Below are 25,550 nucleotides of genomic sequence, written 5' to 3' on the forward strand. Positions count from 1 at the left end.
TGACAGATACCACGACCACCCATGCAATTGCTGTGAAAGTTCTCTCACCATTTACTATCACAGTGTGTTCTTTGTACCTGCCCCCCCCCCCCCCCCCCATGACGCTTTGGATGCGAACGCACTGGCAGACCTTTCCCAGGCGCTCCCACGCCCATTCCTTCTTGTGGGGGACTTCAATGCCCACCATGTGATGTGGGGCTCAGCTACTACTTGCTCCAGGGATCGGCTGATCAAGCAACTCATCCATTCTGAGGATATCTGCCTTCTGAACTCGGGTCAGATGACTCACTTTTCCACAGCTACAGGGTCTTTTGTAGCTATTGATCTTTGCTTTTGTTCCTCAGCTATTGCAGATTCAGTTGAGTGGAAAGTGGCTCCAGATTTATATTTTAGTGACCACTTCACAGTGTGGATTCATCTGCCGCCTAGGACAGTGACCAGCAGGAGACCACGCAGATGGATGATACAAAGGGCAAATTGGTTACAGTACATTCGACAGGCTCTTTTTGAACGAAAGGATTGTGCACCAGAGGCGGTGGCCCATATCCCTCATGAGATCCAAAGGGCTGCCGCAGAGTCCACCCCCAGGTCTAGTAACCACCTCGGACAACGGACTGTACCTAGGAGGAATGATGACTGTTGATTGGCAATCAGGGCCAGACGGACAGCTCTTCGGAACTTCAAACAGTGTCCGACTACAGACAATCTTCATGTCTTCAGGTCTGTGAGAGCACATGCAAGGCGAGTGATCAAAGAATGGAAGAGGGCTTCCTGGAGAGAATTCATGACTTCCATTAATCGGTCCACTTCCGGTGCGCACATTTGGGAATCAATAAGATGGATTTCAGGCAAGGGTAGTCCACGCCTCCTTACGGCCTTGTCAAATAATGGGGTCTTGGTGGACACTCCAGAAGAGATGTCTCACATTTTAGCTGAACACTTTTTTGCTGTTACTAAGTCATCCAGACACAGTCCTGCTGTTCAGGTATTCCGTCGGACTGCAGAGATGAGGAAGCTCAATTTTTTCTCGCATAATGAAGTAGCCTACAACCATCCATTCTCCATGTGGGAAATGGAATCAGCTTTATCTGCAGCCAGATACACTGCTCCAGGACCTGATGAGATCCATTATACCATGCTTCGTCATCTGTGCCCTGAAACGAAAGGTCAGCTCCTCTCTTGTTTCAATCAGATTTGGTTTGATGCACAGTACCCTATGACTTGGAGGGAGGCAATCTTAATTCCATTCTGGAAACCAGGTAAGAACCGTACCGCCCCTAACAGTTATCGGAGTGTCGCCCTTACTAGTTGTATGGGCAGGACTCTTGAACGCGTGGTCAACCGCTGCCTCGTCTGGCTGCTAGAGTCCCGAGGTTACCTGAGACGCTCCCAGTGTGGTTTCAGGCGCTACCATTCCACCCTTGACAACTTAATTCTACTGGAGACAGCGATACAGGAGTCCTTCCTACACTGGAACCATTTAGTTTGTGTGGTTTTTAGACCTCGAAAACGCGTATGACACTACTTGGAGGTACAACATCCTTCGCCAACTTCATGAGTGGGAACTACGTGGACGCCTGCAGCTTCTGATTCTATCCTTCCTTTACGACAGGTGTTTTCATTATCGCATTGGCGATGCCATGTCTGATTGCTATGTTCAGGAGAATTGTGTGCCCCAGGGCAGTGTCCTCAGTGTCACATTGTTTGCCATCGCTATCAGTGGCATTTCCTCTGCAGTCAGGAGTCCTGTCAAATAGTCTTTGTTTGTGGATGACTTTGCAATCATCTACTCTTCCTCTGATCTTACGACAACGACGAGGCAGCTACAATTAACCACTAGGAGGCTGAAACCTGGGCCCAAACAACTGGCTTTCGGTTCTCACCTGAGAAGACTGTGTGTGTGTCAATTTTAATTGTGCTCGTCGGAGTTTTAACCAACCAGAGCTTACAATGGGGAATTGTATTTTACTTTTTCAAGACATGGTGTGCTTTGTGGTTTTATTATTTGACTCAAAATTAACATGGCTCCCACACCTGAAAGACCTTTGAACAAAGGGCTTCCGGTTGTTGAACATTTTGAAATACCTTGGCGGAAAAATGTGGGGAGCTGACAGGTCCCGCCTCCTACAGTTTTATAGGGCATTTGTTCGATCACACTTAGACTATGACAGCGTGGTCTATAGATCGGCCCATCCTTCCAACCTCCGGATGTTAGATGCTGTCCACCATGTGGGTATTCAGATATCGACTGGAGCCTTTCAGACCAGCACAGTTCAGAGTCTGTGTGCAGAGGCTGGTGAACCACCTCTCTGGATTCAGCGACATATCCTTTTGTCTTGAGAGGCACTTGCGACCGAACCGCCGAATCTTTCCATCAGTAAAGGGGGTATGTTCTCAACTGACTCAGTTGTTTTAACCCCCTCCACTAACGGAATGACCCGCTTCCTAATTCCGTATGTATAAAACCAATACGGACTTGTAGCTGTCACGCCTTTGCGCTTACTGCTACGTATTTAACCGTAAATAGCTCAGTCCTAATGGTAAGAGGTAGTAGTGAATTCACGTTGTTAATATTTGAATACAGCACAGCTGCCACAAGCTCAGTTCACTTTTACTCCACTCCTACCCTCGCCATTGCACCACATTAACTATGTGCTACATGGACTTTGCTAAATTCACTTGCGTGTACATTTTGACCGTTACTCGCCAGTATTTACCTAATGATTAGCACCCTCCTAACTGGACTATTTCCCAAAGAGCTGTGATGATTGAACGGGTTCGATCCACGGCCTACAGTGCCCTACAGTTCACACGGTAACACTGCCTACCTGACCCACTTAACTTGGTAGTGAGCTTATGTATCCAATCACCACTGCTAGCAGCTGTGGATAATCCTATCAGCACGACGAGAGCAGCAGACTTACCGTCGAATCCTCCTGAAAATACTTATAACTACGGTCGCCAGCTCTGAAGGAGCAAAAGAATAAATCAATTTTTGGCTCGTTTCAAAGTGAAACGGCTTGAGTTGAATTTAAACTTAATTCTGAATATTACTATTTCTGATTATTCGAGGTGATTCTACAAAGCAAATACTCTTTCAATTTCTGTGAGTTGGCTTGGTAATTACTACCAAGACTATTTATGCAACTTGAGTTAACAAAATTCTATCCTTCAACTTTATGTAATGATTTTGGATATTACTCTTTGGACAATTGATATAGAATTACTTAAGTGACTTGACTTGAAGGGTTACTCAGAAAAATTTAAGTAACTATAAATAGGCGTCTCATTCTGGTGTGACCATTGCTCTTTTCAACATTCTTATACGCTAAAGTATTCTACAACAAAAAGAATTGTAATTGAAAGAGGCGATGGTGGCCTCTGTCTGATTTCACTATACTATGTTTGAGGTTACTACACTTTACAATGAACAACATGCATCGTAATTTTACTCATTACTATATTCTGTTCTCTGTACTTGCATAAAAGAAAACTGGTATTCTCCTTTTACATTTATACAAAGTTCGAATTAACAATTGCAAGCAGTCTTGCCTTGGGTAGACGTGTCGGTGCGGATGGTGAGATGCATGTGGCTAACGCAGCTCTTCACGCCTCATGCCCTTAATGGCGGCTGGAACTACGAGCCGTAGCACTGGTATAAGCTACTGCACGTCTGCCATAAAATCTGGGAGCAGGAACTCTTACGATCAGCCCCAGTGGCATAGAGGCGGCTTCGATAACCATTCGTCGCGTTTTACTCCACGAACGGCGACGATATTCGCCTCTTCGCTGTTGCACAATCACTTTTGCGTGAGCACAGTTACACACATCCGATCACGTCAACACTCCCCAGGCCATTCCATTGTTCAGTCCCTGTGTCTCCAGCTACCCCTAGCTACGCTCGTAACACCTTTTCACTGAAATCATTTAGTATTTAAGAAAATTTATATTTATTACCCTGGAGTTCATACCAGTCATAATAATTTACTACTAGCGCTTTACAATATTAAATTATACAGTAATAACTTATAATTACCAAGAAAAAGAATACATTTGACTCCGAGAGCTTAGTGCATTGTCTTACAGGTAGCGCTAATTCCCGGTTTCGCCAATAGATGGCATCAGGGTGCACTCCCTGGCAGTCTCTCACCAGTGCGCCCATTTCCGACGCACGGGCTCCAAATTACTGGCAGCCTACCCTCATTTCAGTTCCGTTACACACCGAAAATCTCAGCATCACCCCAGTCATTGGCTTTTAGCTCAGTGATCCAACCCGCCTTTGAACGACTGTTCAGGAATCGGCCCCAAGCGACCCAGCCATTTGGTATACGTGCTACGGATTGCCTCAAGTATCTGGATCTCTTGGGCATGAAAATACAGACCCAAGGATGGAATGCACTGCTGCCTTGGTGTCTTCGAAGGCCCAAAGTGGTTTTAAGCTTGATGCAGTACCCGAAAAATTGTACTCCAGATATGGTTTTTACAACGTTGTTTTCGTCTATTTTAAGTATGTACCATAGTTTTATCGTTATTTATACAGATGGATCCCAGCAGGGGAAAGCTTTCAGTTGTTCTGTGGTTTTCCCTGAAAGGGTTTTTAAAATGTGTCTTCCAGAACAATTTACAAATTATGATGCAGAGTTATATGGCATCCTAATGGCACTGGAGAAGGTCCGCAGACATCACCGTAAGAGTTTTCTTGTCTGTTCCGACTCTTAGTGCCCTGCAAGTGCTTCACCAAATGTATCCAGCAGACCTGCTGATTCAGCTCATCCATACTGCTTACAGCAGCTCCAATGCTGTGGCAAGGAGGTGATCTTTTGCTGGGTACCTGGCCACACTGGGATACAGGGTAACAACATGGCTGATAAAGCTGCCAAGGAAGCATGTTGGGATGATGTTGTCCATCAATGTCCAATCCCATTGCACACCATTATCTCATTTTCTGACAGATGCATCATGCGTCAGTGGGAGACTGAGTGGTTGCAGGTGTTGGACAACAAACTGAGGTCGCTCAAACCGACCACGAAAGCTTGGCGGGCTTCGTGTCAGCCTCGCCGCTGGAAGGAGATTTTGCTTACCAGACTGCACATCGGGCATAGCCCTTTCACACATGGCTTCCTCTTGCAGGGGGGAGGATCCACCTTTCTGTGAAGTTTGTGGTGTGCTGCTTTCAGTCCAGCATATTGTGGCTGCGTGTGTCTTGTATACTGATTTGAGAGCAGCCCTTGGTCTCACTGGAGATCTGCCCACTGTCCTCGCAGATACTGATACCAGTGTTAAGAGTGGTGAAATTTTGTGAACTATCAGGCCTCATCCCTAAACTGGTGGGGAAGGGCAGCAGACTCTAGTACGTTTTAAACTGCTCTGCATGTGGGCACAGCCTTTGTCCCCAGCCATGAGATTTCATGTTGACTTTTCGTCAGGGCGCTGATGACCGTGATGCCGAGTGTCCACTCAACCCAACTTGTCATTGTCATCATCATCATCATCATCATCATCATCATCATCGGGAGCTCTTAGGATGAGTCTTGTGACCAGTGTCCTAGTGGAGGCCAGAGTCCTTCCATTGGAGGTTAAGCACAGACAACTGCTGGCCAGTTATCTTGCACACATTCGTAGTTCTCCTACTCATCCGAATTACTATCTCCTTTTCCCGACCACGGTGGTTCATCACTCGCATCAGCGGCCCAGGTCAGGGCTTACGATTGCAGTTCACGTCCAGTCCCTTCTGTCAGAAGTGGAGTCCTCACTGTTTCCACCCCTCCTCGAGGTGCATTCATGTACTCATCCATGGTGTACACCTAGACCGCAGATTCTTCTGCATCTTTCGCATGGCCGTAAGGACTCCATTAACCTTGCGGCTCTCCGCTATCACTTCGTCTAGATTCTAGACATGAACCAGGACCATGAAGTGGTTTACACCGGCAGCTTGAGGGCTGATGGTCACGTACTCTTTGTGTATGTTCATGGAGGACATACTGAACAGCACTCCATGCCAGATTGCTGCAGTGTTTTCATGGCAGAGGTGGTGGCCATATCTCATGCTCTTGAGCACATCCGCTCGTGCCATGGTGAGTCATTTCTCCTGTGTACTGACTCCTTGAGCAGCCTACAAGCTATCGACCAGTGCCCACCCTCGCCATCCTTGGGTAGTGTCCATTCAGGAGTTCGTCTATGCCCTGGAATGGTCCTGTCGTTCAGTGGTGTTCGTGTGGACCCCAGGACACGTCGGAATCCCAGGCAATGAACTCGCTGGCAGGCTGGCCACACAGTCAATGCCACAACAGTTTCTGGAGATGGGCATCTCCAAAACTGACCTGCATTCTGTCTTACACCACAGGGTTTTTCAGCTTTGGGAGATGGAATGGCATAACAGTACTCACAACAAACTGTGTGTCATTAAGGAGACTATGAGTGTGTGGATGTTCATTGTGATGTAAGCCGAAGCAGAATACTGTTCACCATTTTAATAACATTTTCGTGAATACAATTCACCAACGTTGCAACTGCGACCAAAATGATGAGGTTCGAGTGGCATAAATATTTTAAATCATTTGACCTGTTCAGTGGACTGATACTGAAAATAATATTGCTCAAATTCTCTATTTCTGTATTAGCAGCTGCTGTATAAATAGTTTATTAATATTGGCACTGTGTGTGTGCGTGTAGTAACTGATACACCGTTTTTCATCAAGATACATATTTTGTTCTGTTCAGTTAAATAATGCCAATGGTAAGGCTGTCGCATCTGGTTTTTTTTTACTGGGGATGTCATTACTGTATGCACATTTTACTAGAAATTTCCTCTATGACACTGCTGCTGCGCATAAAAATGTGCAAGAAAGTGGGAGACCAGGAACTGTGAACAATTTAGTCTATTGGTAACATTCTTATTGGACACACTTAAAAAAATCTCGTTGAAACTCGACATTAAAATATAAAGCAATCAAAACTTCCTCACATGTAGGTTGTCAGTGAAGCTGTCAAGATCACACAATATAAGGTGAAGAAAAGTCTAGATAAGGGCCAGTGGTGTACCCACGTGTTTCATGCAGCTATATTTTCTGTGCATTCCATGAAGTGTGAAAGTGTGGGAAGAGTGTGTGTTGCTAGGTCTATGCAGTCAATGAGATAGTAATGGACAGTCAATGTGTTTCGTAGGAATATTGTCACATTCTCATGTCAGTATATCGCAACTTTTAAAATCATAACACATATGGAAGAAATGTGCAAATAATTTGAAAATGAAAATACTTCATTTTATTAAAGTTGTTGTGAAAGATTCCAACCTAACCACAACCTCATAATTTGTGGAACATTCGGAAGAAAACAAATATGTGGCAATAATAATTGAATTTAATTTTTACAAGTATAATATTCTAAACTAATCTAGGCCATGGGCTAAGCTACAGATCAGTGTGTCACAACCACCAGGTATTTTGGTTTTAACATTAATTTGTATTCACCAACTCTCAACAAAACTGTCACATCCCAGCCTGGCCACAACCACAAAATTTTAATGTAGTTAAACAAATATTTATGACAACAGCAAATACAGAATGGTTTCCATTATAGTGCTTGACATTCATTTTCTCGCCTTCTGTTGGTAACATGAAAGTATCATCTCGGTGGCTTTGCAAAAATTACACATGATCAATCTGTGAATGGTAGAGACTGTCTCTGGCCCTGATCTAGAATTTGGCCCAGGAATTTCTTTCTGATCTGTCACCAGTTAACGATGCACCTAACAAAATAACTAGGTACAAATTATTATAAGAAAGCAATACGTAGTTTTTCCTAATTTACAAGGAAAGTGAAGTGAATATTTAAAAAAAAGAATTGAGATTACATCAAAGGAAAAGATTGGGAATTTGAGCACTTATTTTTTCCATTTTGACTAAATGTGAAATCTAGCATAATTACGATAAATCATAGAGGATTTTCTTGCAATTCATTGTAGTTTTACATACTGAAGAAAGTCAGTACTTTGCCATGATTAGCCCGTTTATTATTCAGAAAGGTGTTGTTGCAATTGCGGCCCTGAGAAATCCTGGTCTTGTTTATACAATGGCACTGCTTTTTGAGACTACTTGCGATTCTCAAGCACAACTTCTAGAGTTTCGCTCCTCCATGGCTATCCCATACATGTCAAGGCCCATGAAACACCGAATACTTAGTGTGGTGGTGTTTACACTAGGCTGCTCAGTGGTCTGACTTGGGCAGAAATCCACTTACCTCTCTGATCAGGTGAAGAAAAAGGTAGATGCATCCATAGAGCCCACATGCACTCTTTTTCTCATGTTTGGTAGAGTAGTGCTTCCATTAAAGATCAAAGCAGGCAGTGAAATCATTACAATGACACTTAAATGTTCTGTCAATACCCGCCCAAATGTGTAACCCGAGGGCGATTGCCTGCCTTCTCCCTGCTGTATCAATTGCAATGGCAATCGTGCAGCCCGCTCCCCAGAATGTACCATGTATCTCAATGAGCGGGCCATCCAGGAGATCCAGATGAAGGAAAAAGTGCCTTACCCTGTTGCTCGCAAGTTGTTGGTTAGTTGGAAACCCAGCATTTTACCATCTGGCACTTACAATACCTTTCTTGCTAAATCTTGCTCCATGAAGGATATGGCGCACAGACTTCTGACCTCAAATTCAGCACTGCGGTTGTAGAATTGCCCAGTGTCACAGTAGCATCTCTGTCTCCTCCTCCTCCTCCTCCTCCTCCTCCTCCAGCTCCGCAACAAGCCACTAAATTTTCACCTCATACAGCAAAATCACCTGCTACACAACCAGCAGGTCAGACAGGACAGAAAGAATACTCCTGCAAAGACACTTTACGTTCCTCCAGGTGGCCAACACCTGAATCTTCATCTGCCGACTGCAAAGGCTCCAAGAAATCAAACAAAGGCAAACAGTCTTCTTCTTTGCCAACTCGCAGATCCTCTTGAACAGAGTCACCATGTGATACCCTCTCCCAGCCGACCTCAGTGTCGTCGGTGCACACACCACCAACCAATTTTCTGCCCTGGACTCTGCAGACACCTCTGTAGAGCTCATTGAGCAGGATCCTCCAGTTGACAGTTGGAGTGCTGGCACATTATCTGAATATCCAGTATATCATATCAACCCGTACCACATCAACAACAGCCTGAAGATGACGCACTGAAGCATTGAAACTGGTTGTAACAAAATAAAATAAAAAATCATAAGGACGGCTGTACGTGTTTTATTTTGTCACTTGAGCCCTGTAGTAGAGTGTCTTCGAAGGCTGGCACTTGGCAGCTGCCAAGGTGATGCCTGTTCATTTTTTTCCCTCCTCCCCTTTCCCCATCATGACACTCCTCCAACGAAATGTTTGCAGTCTTAGATCCAACAAGGAGGAATTACAGCTACCCTTGGAATCACAGAGTACAATTTTTATCTGACTCAAGGAAACAAAATTGCATCCTGACGATGACTTTGACCTCTAGCACTTCTTTCCAGTCTGCTTATCCTCCCTCCTGACAACAGAATTCATTCTTGTGGGGGAGCCGTGCTGCTCATCTGAGATGATGATCATAGTCAAACCATCTCCCTGAACACCTGGCTGCAAGCTGTTGCAGTCCGCATTTTCCTTCCTCGCTTCATCTTTTCTCTTTGTTCCATTTACATCCCTTCGTCACTCAGTGTCACCAGGGCAGACTTTCTCCAGCTTATTGGGCAATTCCCTCGCCCCTTTTTGCTGCTCAGTGACTTAAATGCATACCATCTCCTTTGAGGTTCTCCCAGGACCTGTCGGAGAGCTGCCCTCTTGGCTGAACTTCTCAATGACTCAACCTCACCTGCCTTAACACTGGAGCACCCACATGCCTTTCAGACTCCATGCACACCTATTCCCATTTGGACCTCTTGTTCTGCACTGACCAGCTTGTCTATCATCTCGAGTGGCCCATTCTCTCTGGCTCTAGCCACCATTTCCTATGTGCTATTAATTTGCTGACTCAACCCCACCTATGTGCAAACCCAAATGGCAGCTTCCTAAGGCTGACTGGAGGCTTTACTCCTCCCTGGCGACATTCGACAAACAACTTTTCCTCAGTTGTGATGACCAGGTAGAATACCTTACAAACATTATCCTTACCATTAAAGAACATTCCATTCCTCGCACTTCATGTAAACCATGTCATGTCCCGGTTTCTCCATGGACTGCGGTATCCTGTGACACAGTTCTTACACAAAGTTGTGCTGTTCGTGTTTTGAACAGTCATCCTATAATGGCGAACTGTATCCGTTACAAACAGTTGCATGCACAGTATCTTCGCGTTCTTCGGGATAGCAAAAAAGCTAGTTGGATTTCATTTACTAGTTGTTTTAACAATTACTCTCTGTCTTCCGTCATGTGGCCAACCTTCGATGGCTTTCTGGGACCAAGGTCCATTCCCCAATTTTTGGCCTGACAGTTGCAAATGATGTCGTAGTGGATCCTATTGCTATCTCCAACACCTTGGGCTGCTATTTTGTAGAGATTTCGAGCTCCACCCACCATAACCCTGCCTTTCTCCATCAGAAACAAGTGGAGGAGGCTCGTTCAATACTCTTCTCTTCTTGTGAGTGCTACAATGCTGCGTTTCCTAGGAGTCAGCTTGATCATGCTCTTACTTCATCCCAATCCTCTGCCCCTGGGCCGGATGATATTCACATTCAGATGTTGCAGCACCTTTCTCTTGTGGGCAAGCACTTTCTTCTTCATACACACAGTTGCATCTTGGGAAAGGGCGTGTTTCCCAGATGCTGGTGTGAAGCCACTGTCATACCCACACCTTCCTTCTGGCTACCACCCCACTTCTCTCGCCAGTTGTTTTTGCAAGGTGATGGAATGTGTGATTCATGCTCGGATTATATGGTGGTTAGAGTCTCGCAATTTACTAACCATTGCACAATGTGGATTTCTTGTGTGCCATTCTGCAGTTGACAATCTCGTCACTTTGCCAGCCTGTGTCATGAATGGTTTTTTTGTGAAAATACCAGACTGTGGCCCTATTTTTTGAATTGGAGAACGCCTATGACACCTCTGGAGGACTAGTATCCTCTGTACTCTCTACACGTGGGGCTTCCGAAGCTGCCTGCCCCATTTCCTTCAATGATTTTTAAAAGACAAGAGTTTTCAAAGTACATGTGGGTTCTGCCTTGTCGGACTCCTATATCCAGGAAAACGTTGTGCCTCTGTTTGCTATCGCCATTAACCTAGTTATGGCTTCTCTCCTGCCTGGCGTTTCCGGCTCCTTTTTCGTTGACGATTTTGCGATCTGTTGCACTTCTCCATGGACTTGTCTCCTTGAGTTGCATAGTCAGTGTTGTTTCGATCATCTTTACTCATGGAGCATTGACAATTGCTTTTGCTTTTCCACTGACGAAACCATGTGTATAAATTTCTGGTGGCACAGTTGGTCTTTACATCCTGGGCTTGTCAGTATTCCATTCACTGAAACTAAGAATTTTGTGGGGCTCATGCTCAACAGGAAACTTTCTTTGCCTGCTGTACTTGTCCCTCAATGTCCTACATGTCCTCAGCCATACTTCCTGGGGAGCGGATTGGACCACCCTCTCCGTTTGTACCGATCCCTTTCTGATCAAAACTAGGCTATGGGTTTTTTTTATGTATCTGCACGTCCGTCCATCTTACACTGTCTCAATACAGTCCACCACCGTGGCATCCGTTCAGCCACTGGCACCTTTCACACTAGCCCAGTGGAGTCTGTATGCAGAAGCTGCTGAACTACTGCTGTCATACAGATGTGATGTTCTCCTCAGCGGGTACGCATGCCATTTCTCTGCCATGCCTGACCACCCATCCTATGCCTCCTTGTTTGGTGACTCCTTTCACAGCCAGTATGTAGTGCATCCCTCTTCTGTTACCTCATGGAGTTCGGTTTCGGCTATTGCTCTGGCAACTTAACTTCATGCTATCTGCCACTTTCCTGATGGGCATGAACCCTCCGCTACCTTGGCTTCGTGCGGCGGCACATGTTCACCTTGGATTTAATTCACTTCCTAAGGACACTACTCCAGACTCACTCTATCACTGCAAGTTTCTTTATCTTCGCGATAGTACCATTGAGTACACAGATGGCTCTCAGGCTGACCATGGTGTCAGGTGCATCTTCATCATTGGCACCATCAATTTTCGATATTGAATTCCAAAACAATGCGTGGTATTAACAGCAGAGCTCTTCATCCTGCATCAGGCCGCACAGTACATCTTTTAAATTGTGTCATTTGCTTCAACTCTGTGCCCTTCAGAGCCTCTGTGTGCTGTACACCAGCCAACACTTCGTGCAGCGGGTCCAGGAACTCTTCCACTTGCGCGGCTGCTAGTTCTTCCATTCCCTCTGATCATCTCTGGGTTGCCGTCTGTCAGCAGGTGGTGTCCCTTTGGCATCACCACTGGTCTCCCCTTCATGGGAACAAGCTCCGGGGAATTAAACTTCTCCCAGTGGCTTTGCCAACTTCCTCTTGGCCCTCTAGTCACAAGGAGATTATTTTAGCTAGGTTGCATATTGGCCAGTCATTTTAGCCATCGCCATTGTTAAGTGTTGATACCACTTCGTGCTCATTGTCATCAACCTTGTAAGTTTCACCATATCCTGGCGGAATGCCCTTTCTTTAACCACTTACATTCTAATATATGTTTGCCGTCTGAGTTATCAGCAGTTGTAGCGAACGATGCACAGCCTGTTGACCGAATTTTACTTTTTATCCATTGTGGCAATATGGTCAAGGACAGTTAATCTTTAGTGCAGGACCTTCATTGTGCGTGGCATATTTTATGGACCTTTGTCCAATAGAAAGTTCCTGTTTCAGCTGTCTTTCCTTTTGCCGATTGGGCTTAACATGTAGTCGCTTTTCACTCCCATTTTCATCTTCATGCTGCTTGGTTCTGACATGGACACGTATGGACTTAGTTGTTTTTGCTCCCTAAATCACAACAAAACCAAACATTCTGCCTTCCATATTCAAATAACAGGAAGAAACCATAGTACGTGGTACAATGGGAAGTACCATCTGCCATCCACTTAAGTGGACTGCAGACTGTAGATGTAGATATTCTTCACTAGATTATTTATAGAGCCACAAGTTTATCAGAGTTATCGGCTGGACGTAACTTGAAAAACTCGACAGGAAATAACATTTTGCCAGCTACAGGCAGGCAACTCTAAGTATCAAAATGTTTCCTAGAGAAAAACTATTATTATTACTATTATATTGAAAACTTCCAGTTTTAATAGTTCACAGTATTTACAAAAAGGTCATATTTATGAAAAGATGGCCATTTCAGAAAATATTACTCCTTGTGAATTTTGAAAGTATGGATACTATGCATATTTTAACAGGGAAGGTGGTGTGTGTGTCGGGGGGGGGGGGGGGGGGGGAGAGACACAGAGAGAGAGAGAGAGAGAGAGGAGGGGACTAGCCTCCACTCAAATTGTGCTCATAAGCAGTGTGTAAAATGAATTTGAATAGTTACTTTCTAATATTTGTGTTGAGGGTGCTTCATTAATAACATCCAGAACATCTAATATCTTAACATAAGCTACAATGGTTGGAATTTTAATAGTGGCAACTATTTATTTACAGCTTTTACAAAATAGTTAAGTGTTTCAAAGTTTTACTGACCTTCAAAGTAGTCACCAGCATTGTGTATAACCCGTTGCCAGTGATGTGGAAGTCATAGGATACTCTTAGCAGTGCCAGTTGTGTTGACAGTTCTAGTGGCGCAGTCTATTGCTCGACGAATTTGTAGCAGTTCTGAAGCAAATGCCGTGAAATTTTTCCTTCAGTTTAGAACTCGAGTAGAACTTACAAGGACTTAAGTCAGGGGAGCGCAGTAAATGATGGTCAGGTCCTGCAGAAAGTGTCATCAATTCTGCCTCTAAGCTGGTCGTTGGTTGGGTTCCAAAAATGAACAGCATAAAGAAAGAAGTGATGACACTTTCTGCAGGACCTGACCATCATTTTGCAGAACAATGCTGAAGCACATAAAGTGCAAGCTGTTACTGATTTGTTTGACTGATGGGGCTGCTAAGTGCTCTACCACCTGCTGCACTCCCCTGACTTAAGCCCTCGTAAGTTCTACTCGAGTTCTAAACTGAAGGAAACATTTCACGGCATTCGCTTGAGAACTGCTACAAATTCATCGAGCAATGGACTGCGCCACTCGAACTGTCAACACAACTGGCACTGCTAAGAGTATCCTATGACTTCCACATCACTGGTAAGGGGTTATACACAATGCTGGTGACTACTTTGAAGGTCAGTAAAACTTTGAAAGATGGAACTATTTTGTATGAGCTGTAAATTAATAGTTGCCATTATTAAAGTTCCAACCCTCAGATAATAATAGAACTGTAAATTACAGTGTTGCATGGTGTGGCTGATATAAACTTGCGTATTGCTTGTTATGTGAAAAATCCATTAATAGGGTTCTATTAGCATTGCATTTTCCAATAGTCTTGCGATTATTTCAGAGCAAAAACACTGCAGTTGGAGAAAATGAAAATGAGAATAATTCAAGAGGTTGAAACAACAGAACAAGAAGAAAAATGTTTGTCGGAGTACAAACAAGAAATGGATCTCCTTATGCAAGAGAAAATGGCACACGTTGAAGAGCTGAGACAGATCCATGCTGACATAAATGCGGTGAGAAGAAAACTTGGTTGCTAGTATACAAACAGTACTAATGAATCGTATTTTTAACATAATGCTAAGCTAGATATAACATGATCAGCCTCTTCATCATAACTAATGAACAAAAAATATCCCATTCTGTTGGAAATGTTTAACAGTGTAATGGATGTTGGCTGTTTGTAATGCCACTTTCTCAATCTTTTTTATCTGTAGTTTTGAAACTATCCTATTGGCACCTTTCTAGGCAGTTATGTCGAACACACCAGATATTTGCTTTTGAGAATGTTGTTGAAGTTTTCTCCTCCTCCTCCTCCTCCTCCTCCTCTATTCAAGCATTGCTGCTCCACAGCAACACATTAGTCAGTCATCTAATGCTTTTTGCTCCAGACTGATACTTGAAAGCTACTTTTTGGAGGAAAAAAAGGCAGTGTCTTTTATGTGAAAATTGTCTTATCATAAATGAAGTACCTATAGAACAAATCGTGTTTTAACTTGCAGGTGTCTTATATCATTTGTGACATTGGCTTAGTGAACTTCTGAAGTGAATGCCATTCACTGCATTCAGCTGAAAATTTTCTGTTTGTACTGTTTATTGTTATGTGCACATTTCCTTGAAAGTCTGATTTAAACTGGGGGATAATGCTTGCCGTGTCCATGGTATTTTCATAAAACCACACATGCCCTAGGTCATTCTAAATGGCAAGCATCTGAGAGAGCTCAGCCTTCATTTGGTTTATTTATTTATTTATTTATTTATTTATTTATTGTTCCGTGGGACCACATTTAGGAGAAGTCTCCATGGTCATGGAACGAGTCAATACATGAAATTATAACACGATTGTAGAAACACATAAAATGAAACAAGTCGTTAGTTTAAATAAAGAAAATCAAGAATGTAACACTGGAATTTGCTTAATTTTTTATCTCTTCCAGGAGCTCCTCGACAGAATAGAAGGAGTGAGCCATGAGGAAACTCTTCAGTTTAGACTTAAAAGTGTTTGGGCTACTGCTAAGATTTTTGAGTTCTTGTGGTAGCTTATTGAAAATGGATGCAGCAGAATACTGCACTCCTTTCTGCACAAGAGTCAAGGAAGTGCATTCCACATGCAGATTTGATTTCTGCCTAGTATTAACTGAGTGAAAGCTGCTAACTCTTGGGAATAAGCTAATATTGCTAACAACAAACGACATTAAAGAAAATACATACTGTGAGGGCAATGTCAAAATTCCCAGACTATTGAATAGGGGTCGACAAGAGGTTTTCGAACTTACACCATACATAGCTCGAACAGCCCGTTTTTGAGCCAAAAATACCCTTTTTGAATCAGAAGAATTACCCCAAAAAATAATACCATATGACATAAGCGTATGAAAATATGCGAAGTATACTACTTTTCGTGTTGAAATGTCACTTATTCCAGATACTGTTCTAATGGTAAATAAAGCGGCATTTAGTTTCTGAACAAGATCCTGAACATGGGCTTTCCACAACAGCTTACTATCTATCCGTACGCCTAGGAACTTGAACTGTTCCGTCTCGCTTATAACATGCCCATTCTGTCTGATTAAAATGTCAGTTCTTGTTGAATTGTGGGTTAGAAACTGTAAAAACTGAGTCTTACTGTGATTTAGCATCAAATTATTTTCCACAAGCCACGAACTTACTTCATGAACTACATTATTTGATAATGTTTCAATATTACACACAAGATCCTTCACTACCAAGGTGGTGTCATCAGCAAACAGAAATATTTTTGAATCACCTGTAATACTAGAAGGCATATCATTTACATAAATAAGGAACAGCAGTGGCCCCAGCACCGACCCTTGGGGAACGCCCCATTTAACAGTGCCCCATTGGGACTGAACATCATTACCACTCTCAATATTGCGGAGGATTACCTTCTGCTTTCTGTTCTTAAAGTAGGAGGCGAACCAATTGTAAGCTACTCCCCTTACTCCATAATGTTCCAACTTCTGCAGTAATATTTTGTGGTCAACACAGTCAAAAGCCTTCGTTAAATCAAAGAAAACACCTAACGTTGTCAACCTTTTATTTAATCCGTCCAAAACCTCACAGAGAAAAGAGAATATAGCATTTTCAGTTGTTAAGCCATTTCTAAAACCAAACTGTACATTTGACAGCAAATTATGTGAATTTAAATGCTGCAGTAACCTTGTATATACAAGCCTCTCGATAACTTTAGCAAACACCGATGGCATAGAAATAGGTCTATAATTGTCAACATTATCCCTGTCTCCCTTTTTATAAAGTGGCTTCACTACCGAGTACTTTAATCGGTCAGGAAACCGACCACTGCTAAAGGAAAAGTTACAGATATGGCTAAGTACTGAGCTAATATACGTGGAACAATACTTCAGTATTCTGCTAGATACCCCGTCATATCCATGAGAGTTCTTGGTCTTTAGTGATTTAATTATTAACTCAATCTCCCTCTTGTCAGTATCATGGAGGAGCATTTCAGGTAACAGTCTCGGAACACTTTTTTCTAAGAGCGCTATATGATTCCCTGTTGGGACTAGGTTTCTATTTAGTTCACCTGCTATATTCAGAAAGTGATTATTAAGTACTGTACATATATGCGACTTATCAGCAACACGGACATCCCCACTACGCACTGATTCTATATCCTCGACCTGTCTCTGCAGACCAGCCACTTCCTTTACGACTGACCATATGGTTTTAATTTTATCCTGAGACTTAGCTATTCTATCTGCATACCACATACTTTTTGCCTTCCTAATAACTTTTTTAAGCACCTTACAATACTGTTTGTAATGGGCTGCTGCATTTAGATTTTGACTGTTTCTAACGTTTTGATATAATTGCCACTTTGTTCTACAAGATATTCTTATCCCTTTAGTCAGCCACCCAGGCTGCCTGTTTGTGCTAGTACCCTGTTTTAAACGTTCTAACGGAAAGCAACTTTCAAAGAGCACGAGAAAAGTCTTGAGGAAAGCATTATATTTATCGTCTACTGTATCAGCACTATAAACATCTTGCCAATCTTGTTCCTTGATAAGGTTTACAAAAGTCTGTACAGCAACTGGATCAGCTTTCCTAAAAAGTTGGTAACTATATTTAACATGTGTTGAAGCACAAAAATCTTTTAGACTTAAAATTTGTGCATCATGATCTGAAAGGCCATTCACCTTTTTGCTAACAGAATGCCCTTCTAATAATGACGAATGAACAAAAATATTGTCTATGGTTGTTCTACTGTTCCCTTGCACTCTCGTTGGAAAGAATACGGTTTGCATAAGATTATATGAATTAAGGAGGTCTACCAGCATCCTTTTCCTTGCACAATCACTTATACAATTAATATTGAAGTCACCACATATAACTAACTTTTTGTATTTCCTATAAAGTGAACCAAGAACCTCCTCTAGCTTTAGCAAAAATGTTGTGAAATCGGAGTCTGGGGATCTATAAATAACAACAGTAAGAAGTTTAGCTCCACTAAATTTAACCACACCTGCACAACATTCAAACACCTTTTCAGTGCAGTACTTTGAAACATCAATTGACTCAAATGGGATACCGTTTCTCACATACATGGCTACTCCCCCACACCGCAAAGAGCTCCTAGAAAAGCTGCCAGCCAACCTGTATCCTGGTAAAGGAAGCCTCTGAATTATCTCCTTATTTAAGAAGTGTTCAGATATACCAATAATTTCAGAGTCAACATCTATAAGCAGTTCACTAACTTTATCTCGAATACCTTGTATATTTTGATGAAATATACTAATTCCCTCATTAATCGGATACCCAAGCTTTGTAGAAAGTGGTTTCTTTGTTAGAGAGACTTCCCTTAAGCAGGAATACCTATCAGCTGACTTCAATCTAAAAAAGGTACAGCTCTAACACCCACAACTACCGGAATTTTCCCATGAGTGATCCCACCACCCCCACCTATGCTGTCACCTATAAGTTTTGCCAACCTCCCCTTCCCATACCTGTTGAGGTGCAGGCCATGTCTAGTGAAACCCGTCCTACTGATAGACTCCACCGACACCACTGAAATGTGACTCATGCCTTCTGTCATCAGCGCACCCCCAAGTCTCATGTTATTACGCCTGACGGCTATATTAAGATGAGGCCGATCGTGACGCTGAAACAGTTCCACGAAATGCACATTCGTGTTGCCAGTCTGAGTGGCTATCTTTTCCAGGTCACCATCTATGTCATACTTCCCATCCCTATCAATACTATTACCAGCCCCACCCACAATCACTACCTGATCCTCTTTAGTAAAATCCCTACATAACCCCCCTATGTTAAAAGTCACCTGAGCCAATCCTGCATTAGGCTTCACAATGCTGGTGACCTGGTACTCACTCCCCAAAACTTCCTGCAACTGCTGGCCTACACCTCTACCATGAGAACTACCTAACAGCAGAACCTTCTTCTTTCTCTTAGACTTTGCAACTGTCCTAGCCACCGTAACTGCTGAGGTCTGCTGCATACTTCCTACATCTACAGCTACTAGAGATTCCTCTCCACTAGACTCTGACAGTTGGTCATATCTATTACAAACACCAATAGTAAAACTATCTGAAAATCTCCTTCTCCTAGCAGATCTCTTGCCAACAGCCAGCTCCCATTCCCCAACCCCCTTCTCCCTCCTCATCCTATCTAGCTCCTCCTGTGCGTTTTTCAACTGCACCTGAAGGGCACAGATCTTACGCTCCTGCTCCTCTATCAACTTACTCTTGCTACATAACCTGCAGTTCCAGGAGAGGATCTCACCAGAATGCCCACTGGCTTCCCCACTGCATTCCCCCCAGTGAAAATACTTCGAACAAGTCTCACACCGCAATCCACTACTCACAAACCTACGGCAAAGCCCACACTTCTCACTCATGGTAAAATTTTACAATTATTGAAACAAGAAAACAACTTTATCTAAGTTCCGCTACTACAATAAGAAGATGTTAAAAACTGACTACAATTATCACAAACTTGCTCTACAAGGGAAGTAACTACTATTATTGAAAGTATTAATCAACAACAAATGAGAATATAACAAAATACTAACACAGAAAGAAAATCAAACGTCTAATGACAGTAACGAAACTGAAAGCAGTTCGCAAAAATTTCTTCTGAAGTTATTTCACCGGAAAACACCAAGAACACCGGTTGAAGACCACTAAAGTTCCTAAATAAAATACTATACACAAACAATTAATTAGTACTTAGCTTTCGATGCGCCGCTACAGCTGCAGCTGGTCAGCGCGGAATGTAAACACGGGTAAGAGGTTAAGTTGCTCGATACGAAACACTCACAAATATCAGGCCACAACACACGAAATGCAGAGGTGAATGAAGAAACCACTAATAAGTCACTTATATAGTAAATATTATCACAAAAACAGTTAAAATATATATCTGAAAACTAAAAATAGATGAAAACTTAGAGAGCGATCTCACACGCAGTCACGCGCTTATGACAAGCTAGGTTTCCTGAGCTAGGGATGGGTAAATGCCACTGGTCCTCTGTAACCTTGAGCTCCATCCGTGCTTCAGCAATCGTGATGCAGTGCAGTGGTGAAAATTGTGTCACAGGGATCTTATCTTAACTGCATGGATCATAGGGACAGTATAAACCCATATTAAAGGAACATCAGTCTCAAGATGTACTGTGCACTGATGGAACATATGGCTGTTGAAGTGGAACAGTCATTAGTGGGCAGCCTCTAGTGCATCTGTCACACCTCAGTTGTGTAAGGCATAACCAGGCAAGTGGGGCTCCATTGGGATGGACCCTTATTTACCTAACGGCTTGTGGGACCGAGATGGAACTCTTCAAATTCAGCCAACCATCTCCCTGTGGAATGGGTGAACTGCTGGTGAGTATCAACACTCACTTGCACTAAAGGACTCTTGTAGCCAGTCCTGATTTGGGATTTTTTCCAAATAAATCAGTTTATAATAACTGAATGCTTGTGTTACTAGACAGAATGTGTTTTTAATACTTAAAAGTGTGCCCAATTCAGTTCTAGTAAAACTGATGTCCGGACAACAGAAACCATTTTGTGTTCTATGTATTGCATAGTTAGGGTCAGTAATTGTTCACTGTGACTGTCGTAATGGGTATGGTATGGATCCTCCTACAGCACAGAGCATTAGACGATGGCGTGGAAAATTTCGAGAAACAGGTTGTTTGTGTAAAGGCAATTTGCTGGGTCGCCCTCAAGTGTCTGACACACATTTCGAATGCATCTGCCATAGATTCAAAAAGTGTCTGTAGAAATCCATTTGCTGTGCAGCTCTACAGGTAAACATGCCCCCCATGTCCGTCTGGCGTGTGTTGTGCCAACGTTTTCACATGAAACCATACGAAATTCAGCTACTGCAAGCTCCTCGTGAAGGTGACCAACAGCAATGTGTGGAGTTCTGTAATTTCGTTCTTCGCAAGATGGAGGATAAGTTTTCTTCCACACTTGGTGTTTAGTGACAAGGCAACATTCCATTAAAATGGAAAGATGAACTGTCACAATGTGAGAATATAGGGTACACAACCACCACATGAAATTCTACAAAACAAGAGGGACTCTACAAAATTGAATGTGTGTTGTGCAGTTTCACGGGAAAAGGTGTATGGTCCATTTTTATTTGCCGAGAACAGGATATCCTTGACAACTTTCTTTTCCCATAGTTGGAGACTGATTGTAATGACGTCGTTTACCAACAGGATGGGACACTGCCTCGCTGGTATCTGGAAGTGCAGGAACTTCTAAAACAAAGGATTACTGAATGATGGGTCAGTCACACTGGACCAAATGATTCAGCCTTACATTACTATCCTCAAAGTTCACTGGACCTGACTATTTGTGATTATTTCTTGTGGGGTTTATAAAAGACTGTTGATATGCCTCCATTGCCAACGACAATGGATGAACTGAGACATCACATAACAGCAGCTGTGGAAGCCGTACCTCAAGACATGCTTGCTGCAGTGTGGGAGAAATTTAAATACTGCATTGACATATGCTGTGCATCTCAATGGGGTGCATATTGAACACTTATGAAAAGGCATGAAAAACAAGTTTTTGAGTTTCCCGTTGATCAAAAACACAAGATTCATTGTATATGTTTTACTTTCAGAAATACAGACTTGCCAGATTGGATGATTCTTTTTCGTATAACCTGTATAATGAAAAGTAAGATGACCATATTTTCTAGACTCAAATTGGGGACATTAACATATTTCCTAGGCCCAAATCCGGGACACATTAAAAATTTTGCAAAATAGGCTATATTTATTTATTATATGAGAAGAAGGTTTCAATAAAATGTAATAAATACAAAATATCAATTAAATTTGTTACAAAGAAAAGCACATTTACATTTTATTAATACCTTCCAAGATGAATGAGTGTGATCAGGGCAACTGTATTTATCAGTGTTGTGAATTTTCTTTATCAAGTCTGTATTTTTCAACAACACATGAAAAAACTCGACACAAGTTTCATCATAATTTATTCTACTTACTAACATTGCTTTCATGATTTCTACAGCCAACTGTGTTTTGTCACTTGTCCATATATTGTCCATGTGGAAAAATACCCTTTCAGTAGCAGCATTAGTGCCAGGAAGGCAGAAAAGAAACTCCACTAGCTTGAGTACATTCGAGATTGGCACATGATTCTGGCTGAAATGAGAAATCATCTGAACCCATCTTTGACCTGGAACAGTGTTGTTAGCAGTCCATTCAATGATTTTCTCAGTGGTTACAAACTGTTTGACACTGATATACTCATCACACATTACATTTTCTGTAAACTGAACATATGGCACAGTTTCGCTAACTAGGGAAGAAGTTCTTTCAATGTCATCCCATACAGATATTTGATTCAAGATAACTCAATTGTAGCAGTCCATTCTGGAAACTTTTTTCAGTCCACTTTTTTCAGTCCACTTTTTTAAGTGGGATAGAGCAGTTTCATAGAAAAATAATACAGCATCATGAAAACTCTTTACCTCTGCTGGAAGCAGACCTACCTCTGTTTCAAGAGTTTCAAGAATTGTTTTAACTCTTGAGGGAAGGAAATGGTCTTAAATTTTGGACTGCAATGTAGTTTTCAACTTACTAATACAATCAGCCAGTTCAAATATAGTGACTGTCTGTCCTTCAACTTTAACTGCTTCATGAAATGATGAAGCCTGACTGTGAACAAAATATAGCCATACTTCAGACAAAGGGTTTTGAAAGAAGTTTTGAAGTAACAATGGACACTTTTTTTCAGATTCGAAGTATGATTTTAGTGGTCTAAACATTTTAATGACTTGCTAACCATCTTGTTTGAGCATAACCCAAAATCATTGTAAAATCTGTTTCAACAAAGCTGCAAAAGTCCTTCAGAGTTTCAACTCTCACAGTGTATGATTTGAAATACAGAAATATTTTGGAAACTAGCATTTCTATATCTATAGGCAAAATATCAGTAGCTGCTCGAACAGTATTATGCAGTATATGAGCATCACAACCAATCCCTATCAGTCTATTACCGAGTTCCACTTGTAGTTTAGTAAAAACATTATTCTGACCATTTCTTTCAGCACCTCCAAAATTGTAATTAGTGTTATCAGCACACAATCCAACAACTTTTTCTTCTAGGCTGTTTTTTCTGAGGCAGTCTGTTAAATAGCCACTCAAAATAGTAGATGTTTCCCCAGGCAACGATTTTAATTGTAATAACCTTACTTTACACCAGTTTTGTAATCAAAATATCTGACAAGGATAGGAAAGACCTTAATCTCTTTGTGGTTAGATGCATCAGTCAGAAGTGAAATAAATGTCACTTTTTCTAAATCATGTCACAACATCTAATGCATGAGGAGCTAACACATTCACAATTATTGCCTCTGTTTTTGTACGTGCACAAGCAAATTTAGGCTCTAATGTTGCTTGAAGAAGCTTCGATGTACAGTTCATAGATCTGAAACTATGATTTTGCTGAATTGTATGATACGCAAAAATGCCCTCAGTTGCAACTAACCTCTCCTCCTGACCAAAAAGTTTCTCTGATGTAAAAAATGACTTTAATGTTGCACTAGACGCTGCTGCAGAGACTGCTCTTTTATGTTTGTCACTTTTTAAATGTAGTTGTATATCACCACATCCACTGTGACTTAGTGAGAAACTAGAAGCACATGTTTTGCACCTCACTTTTTCTTTTGAGTCCGAAGAACTAATGTAACTGATGAATGGAAATTCTTTCTACAATTGTTCATTAAAGGAGCATTTGCGCTTCTTTGAACTCATTCTTACGAAGAAGTATTTTTATTGTTATTGACGAGGAAAAACAAATAAACTTATCAAACGTAATATACCATAACACGACGTAACACAAAATTCAATCTGATATAATATGGCACACACAGATGACAAATGGTAGTATTCTAGAGACCTGCATACACTGCGTTGGTGACGACAAAGTCAACGAGAGCGTATATTACTGTTTGTCTGTTCGAGTTACTTTGTATTTCGTCTGCATGTTTGCCTTAAAACCACCTCTGCCCCTTCCATGGCTATCAGAAAGTATGCAGATTTCTTCCTTCTTCTGTTCGAGCTATGGTTAGGACCGTTTCGACCGCACGAATGTGTTCGAGTGCGACTTCTCCCAGTTGCCGTGGTCTGTGACTGCCTATTAGCTGTTCAAGCTGCGGCCAACGTGTGTTTGCACAGTAGAAACAGTTTGATAAGGGTTTCAACAATTTGTCGTACCTTCTTGTCAAACAATTTCCCACCATAACTAAAACTAATAATAAAATATACCAATACAGGTGAAATGAATGTCTAATTCGGGACAAATAGGGTCACAATTGTTAATTTCGGGGCAAACAGGTGTCCTGAATTACCTTTGAAAAAATTCGGGACAGACACACAAAAATCGAAGAAAAAAAAACGGGACAGATGGTCACCTTATGAAAAGGATAGAGCAGGGGCGGGCAAACATTGCACGCGGCTCATGAGCACACAGCGCTGCACGTGTACTGCTCGCGTGCAATCGTCGACAGGGGCAGTGGCGACAGCCGGCAGGTTGCGGCAGTGTAGTAGTACCAGGCTAAGATGCGGACGTTGAAGCGAAGTGACCACTACGTAGTGAACGTTGTATTTCAATAACCGGAAAATGCAGAGTGAATCAAGGAAACGGAGAATTGGAGATTTGCTATCTTTTAAAAAGGAATGGGAGAATCATTTTTTTTCTCTGTGCAAAAACGTGAAAATTGGACATGTATAATATGTGACAGTATTTTGGCTGGTCAGCAGAAGTTTAATATTGAACGCCATTATAATAAATTTCAGTATGTTGCCGTTCTTGGTGCAATAAAAGAGGAATTTCTCAAGCGATTTGGGGATATATCTTACTTATCCCAAGGTTTTGAATAGTTCTCGAGACAATCTGCTGTTTCTGTAGATGATATTCATCCCAGTTTGCAAATGGAATTAATAGATCTACAGCGTAATTCTCGCCTGAGAGACAAGTTCCTTTTGGCAAGACGTGTAATAGATTTTTATCACGACTTTCCACAGCAAGAGTTTCCTCGTCTCCATCGTGAAGCCATGAAGATAATGTCAATGTTTGGCTCGACATACGTTTGTGAGAGATTTTTTTCTGTTATGAAAGTCTCGGTTAAGAGCAAACATCAGTAATAAAAATTTACGTAACTGTTTGCATTTGTCTGTATGTGGAAATTTTGTTGCAGACATTAAACGTATTGTAAATTCTACCTGTGATAATTAAATGAAACGTATCACAGGTAATAGGTACTCTTTCAAACCACGATTACTTTCAAGCACTCCTACTAACCTTATTTCTTCATTCACCGAGCGAGGTGGCGCAGTGGT

The 25,550-nt window shown here is 42.0% G+C and overlaps 1 protein-coding gene across 1 annotated transcript in view; it reads left to right on the plus strand.

Moving 5' to 3' along the window:
* LOC124721786 (zinc finger C4H2 domain-containing protein) overlaps window positions 1–25,550 on the plus strand; it is a 167,731-nt gene that overhangs the window by 17,107 nt on the left and 125,074 nt on the right. The window contains exon 2 of the mRNA XM_047246902.1: window positions 14,511–14,682. Coding sequence (XP_047102858.1) covers window positions 14,511–14,682 — 172 coding nt within the window. The remainder of the gene's footprint in view (window positions 1–14,510; window positions 14,683–25,550) is intronic.

Source organism: Schistocerca piceifrons, chromosome X (assembly GCF_021461385.2).
Source record: "Schistocerca piceifrons isolate TAMUIC-IGC-003096 chromosome X, iqSchPice1.1, whole genome shotgun sequence".
In the NCBI taxonomy this organism is placed as follows: Eukaryota; Metazoa; Arthropoda; class Insecta; order Orthoptera; family Acrididae; genus Schistocerca; species Schistocerca piceifrons.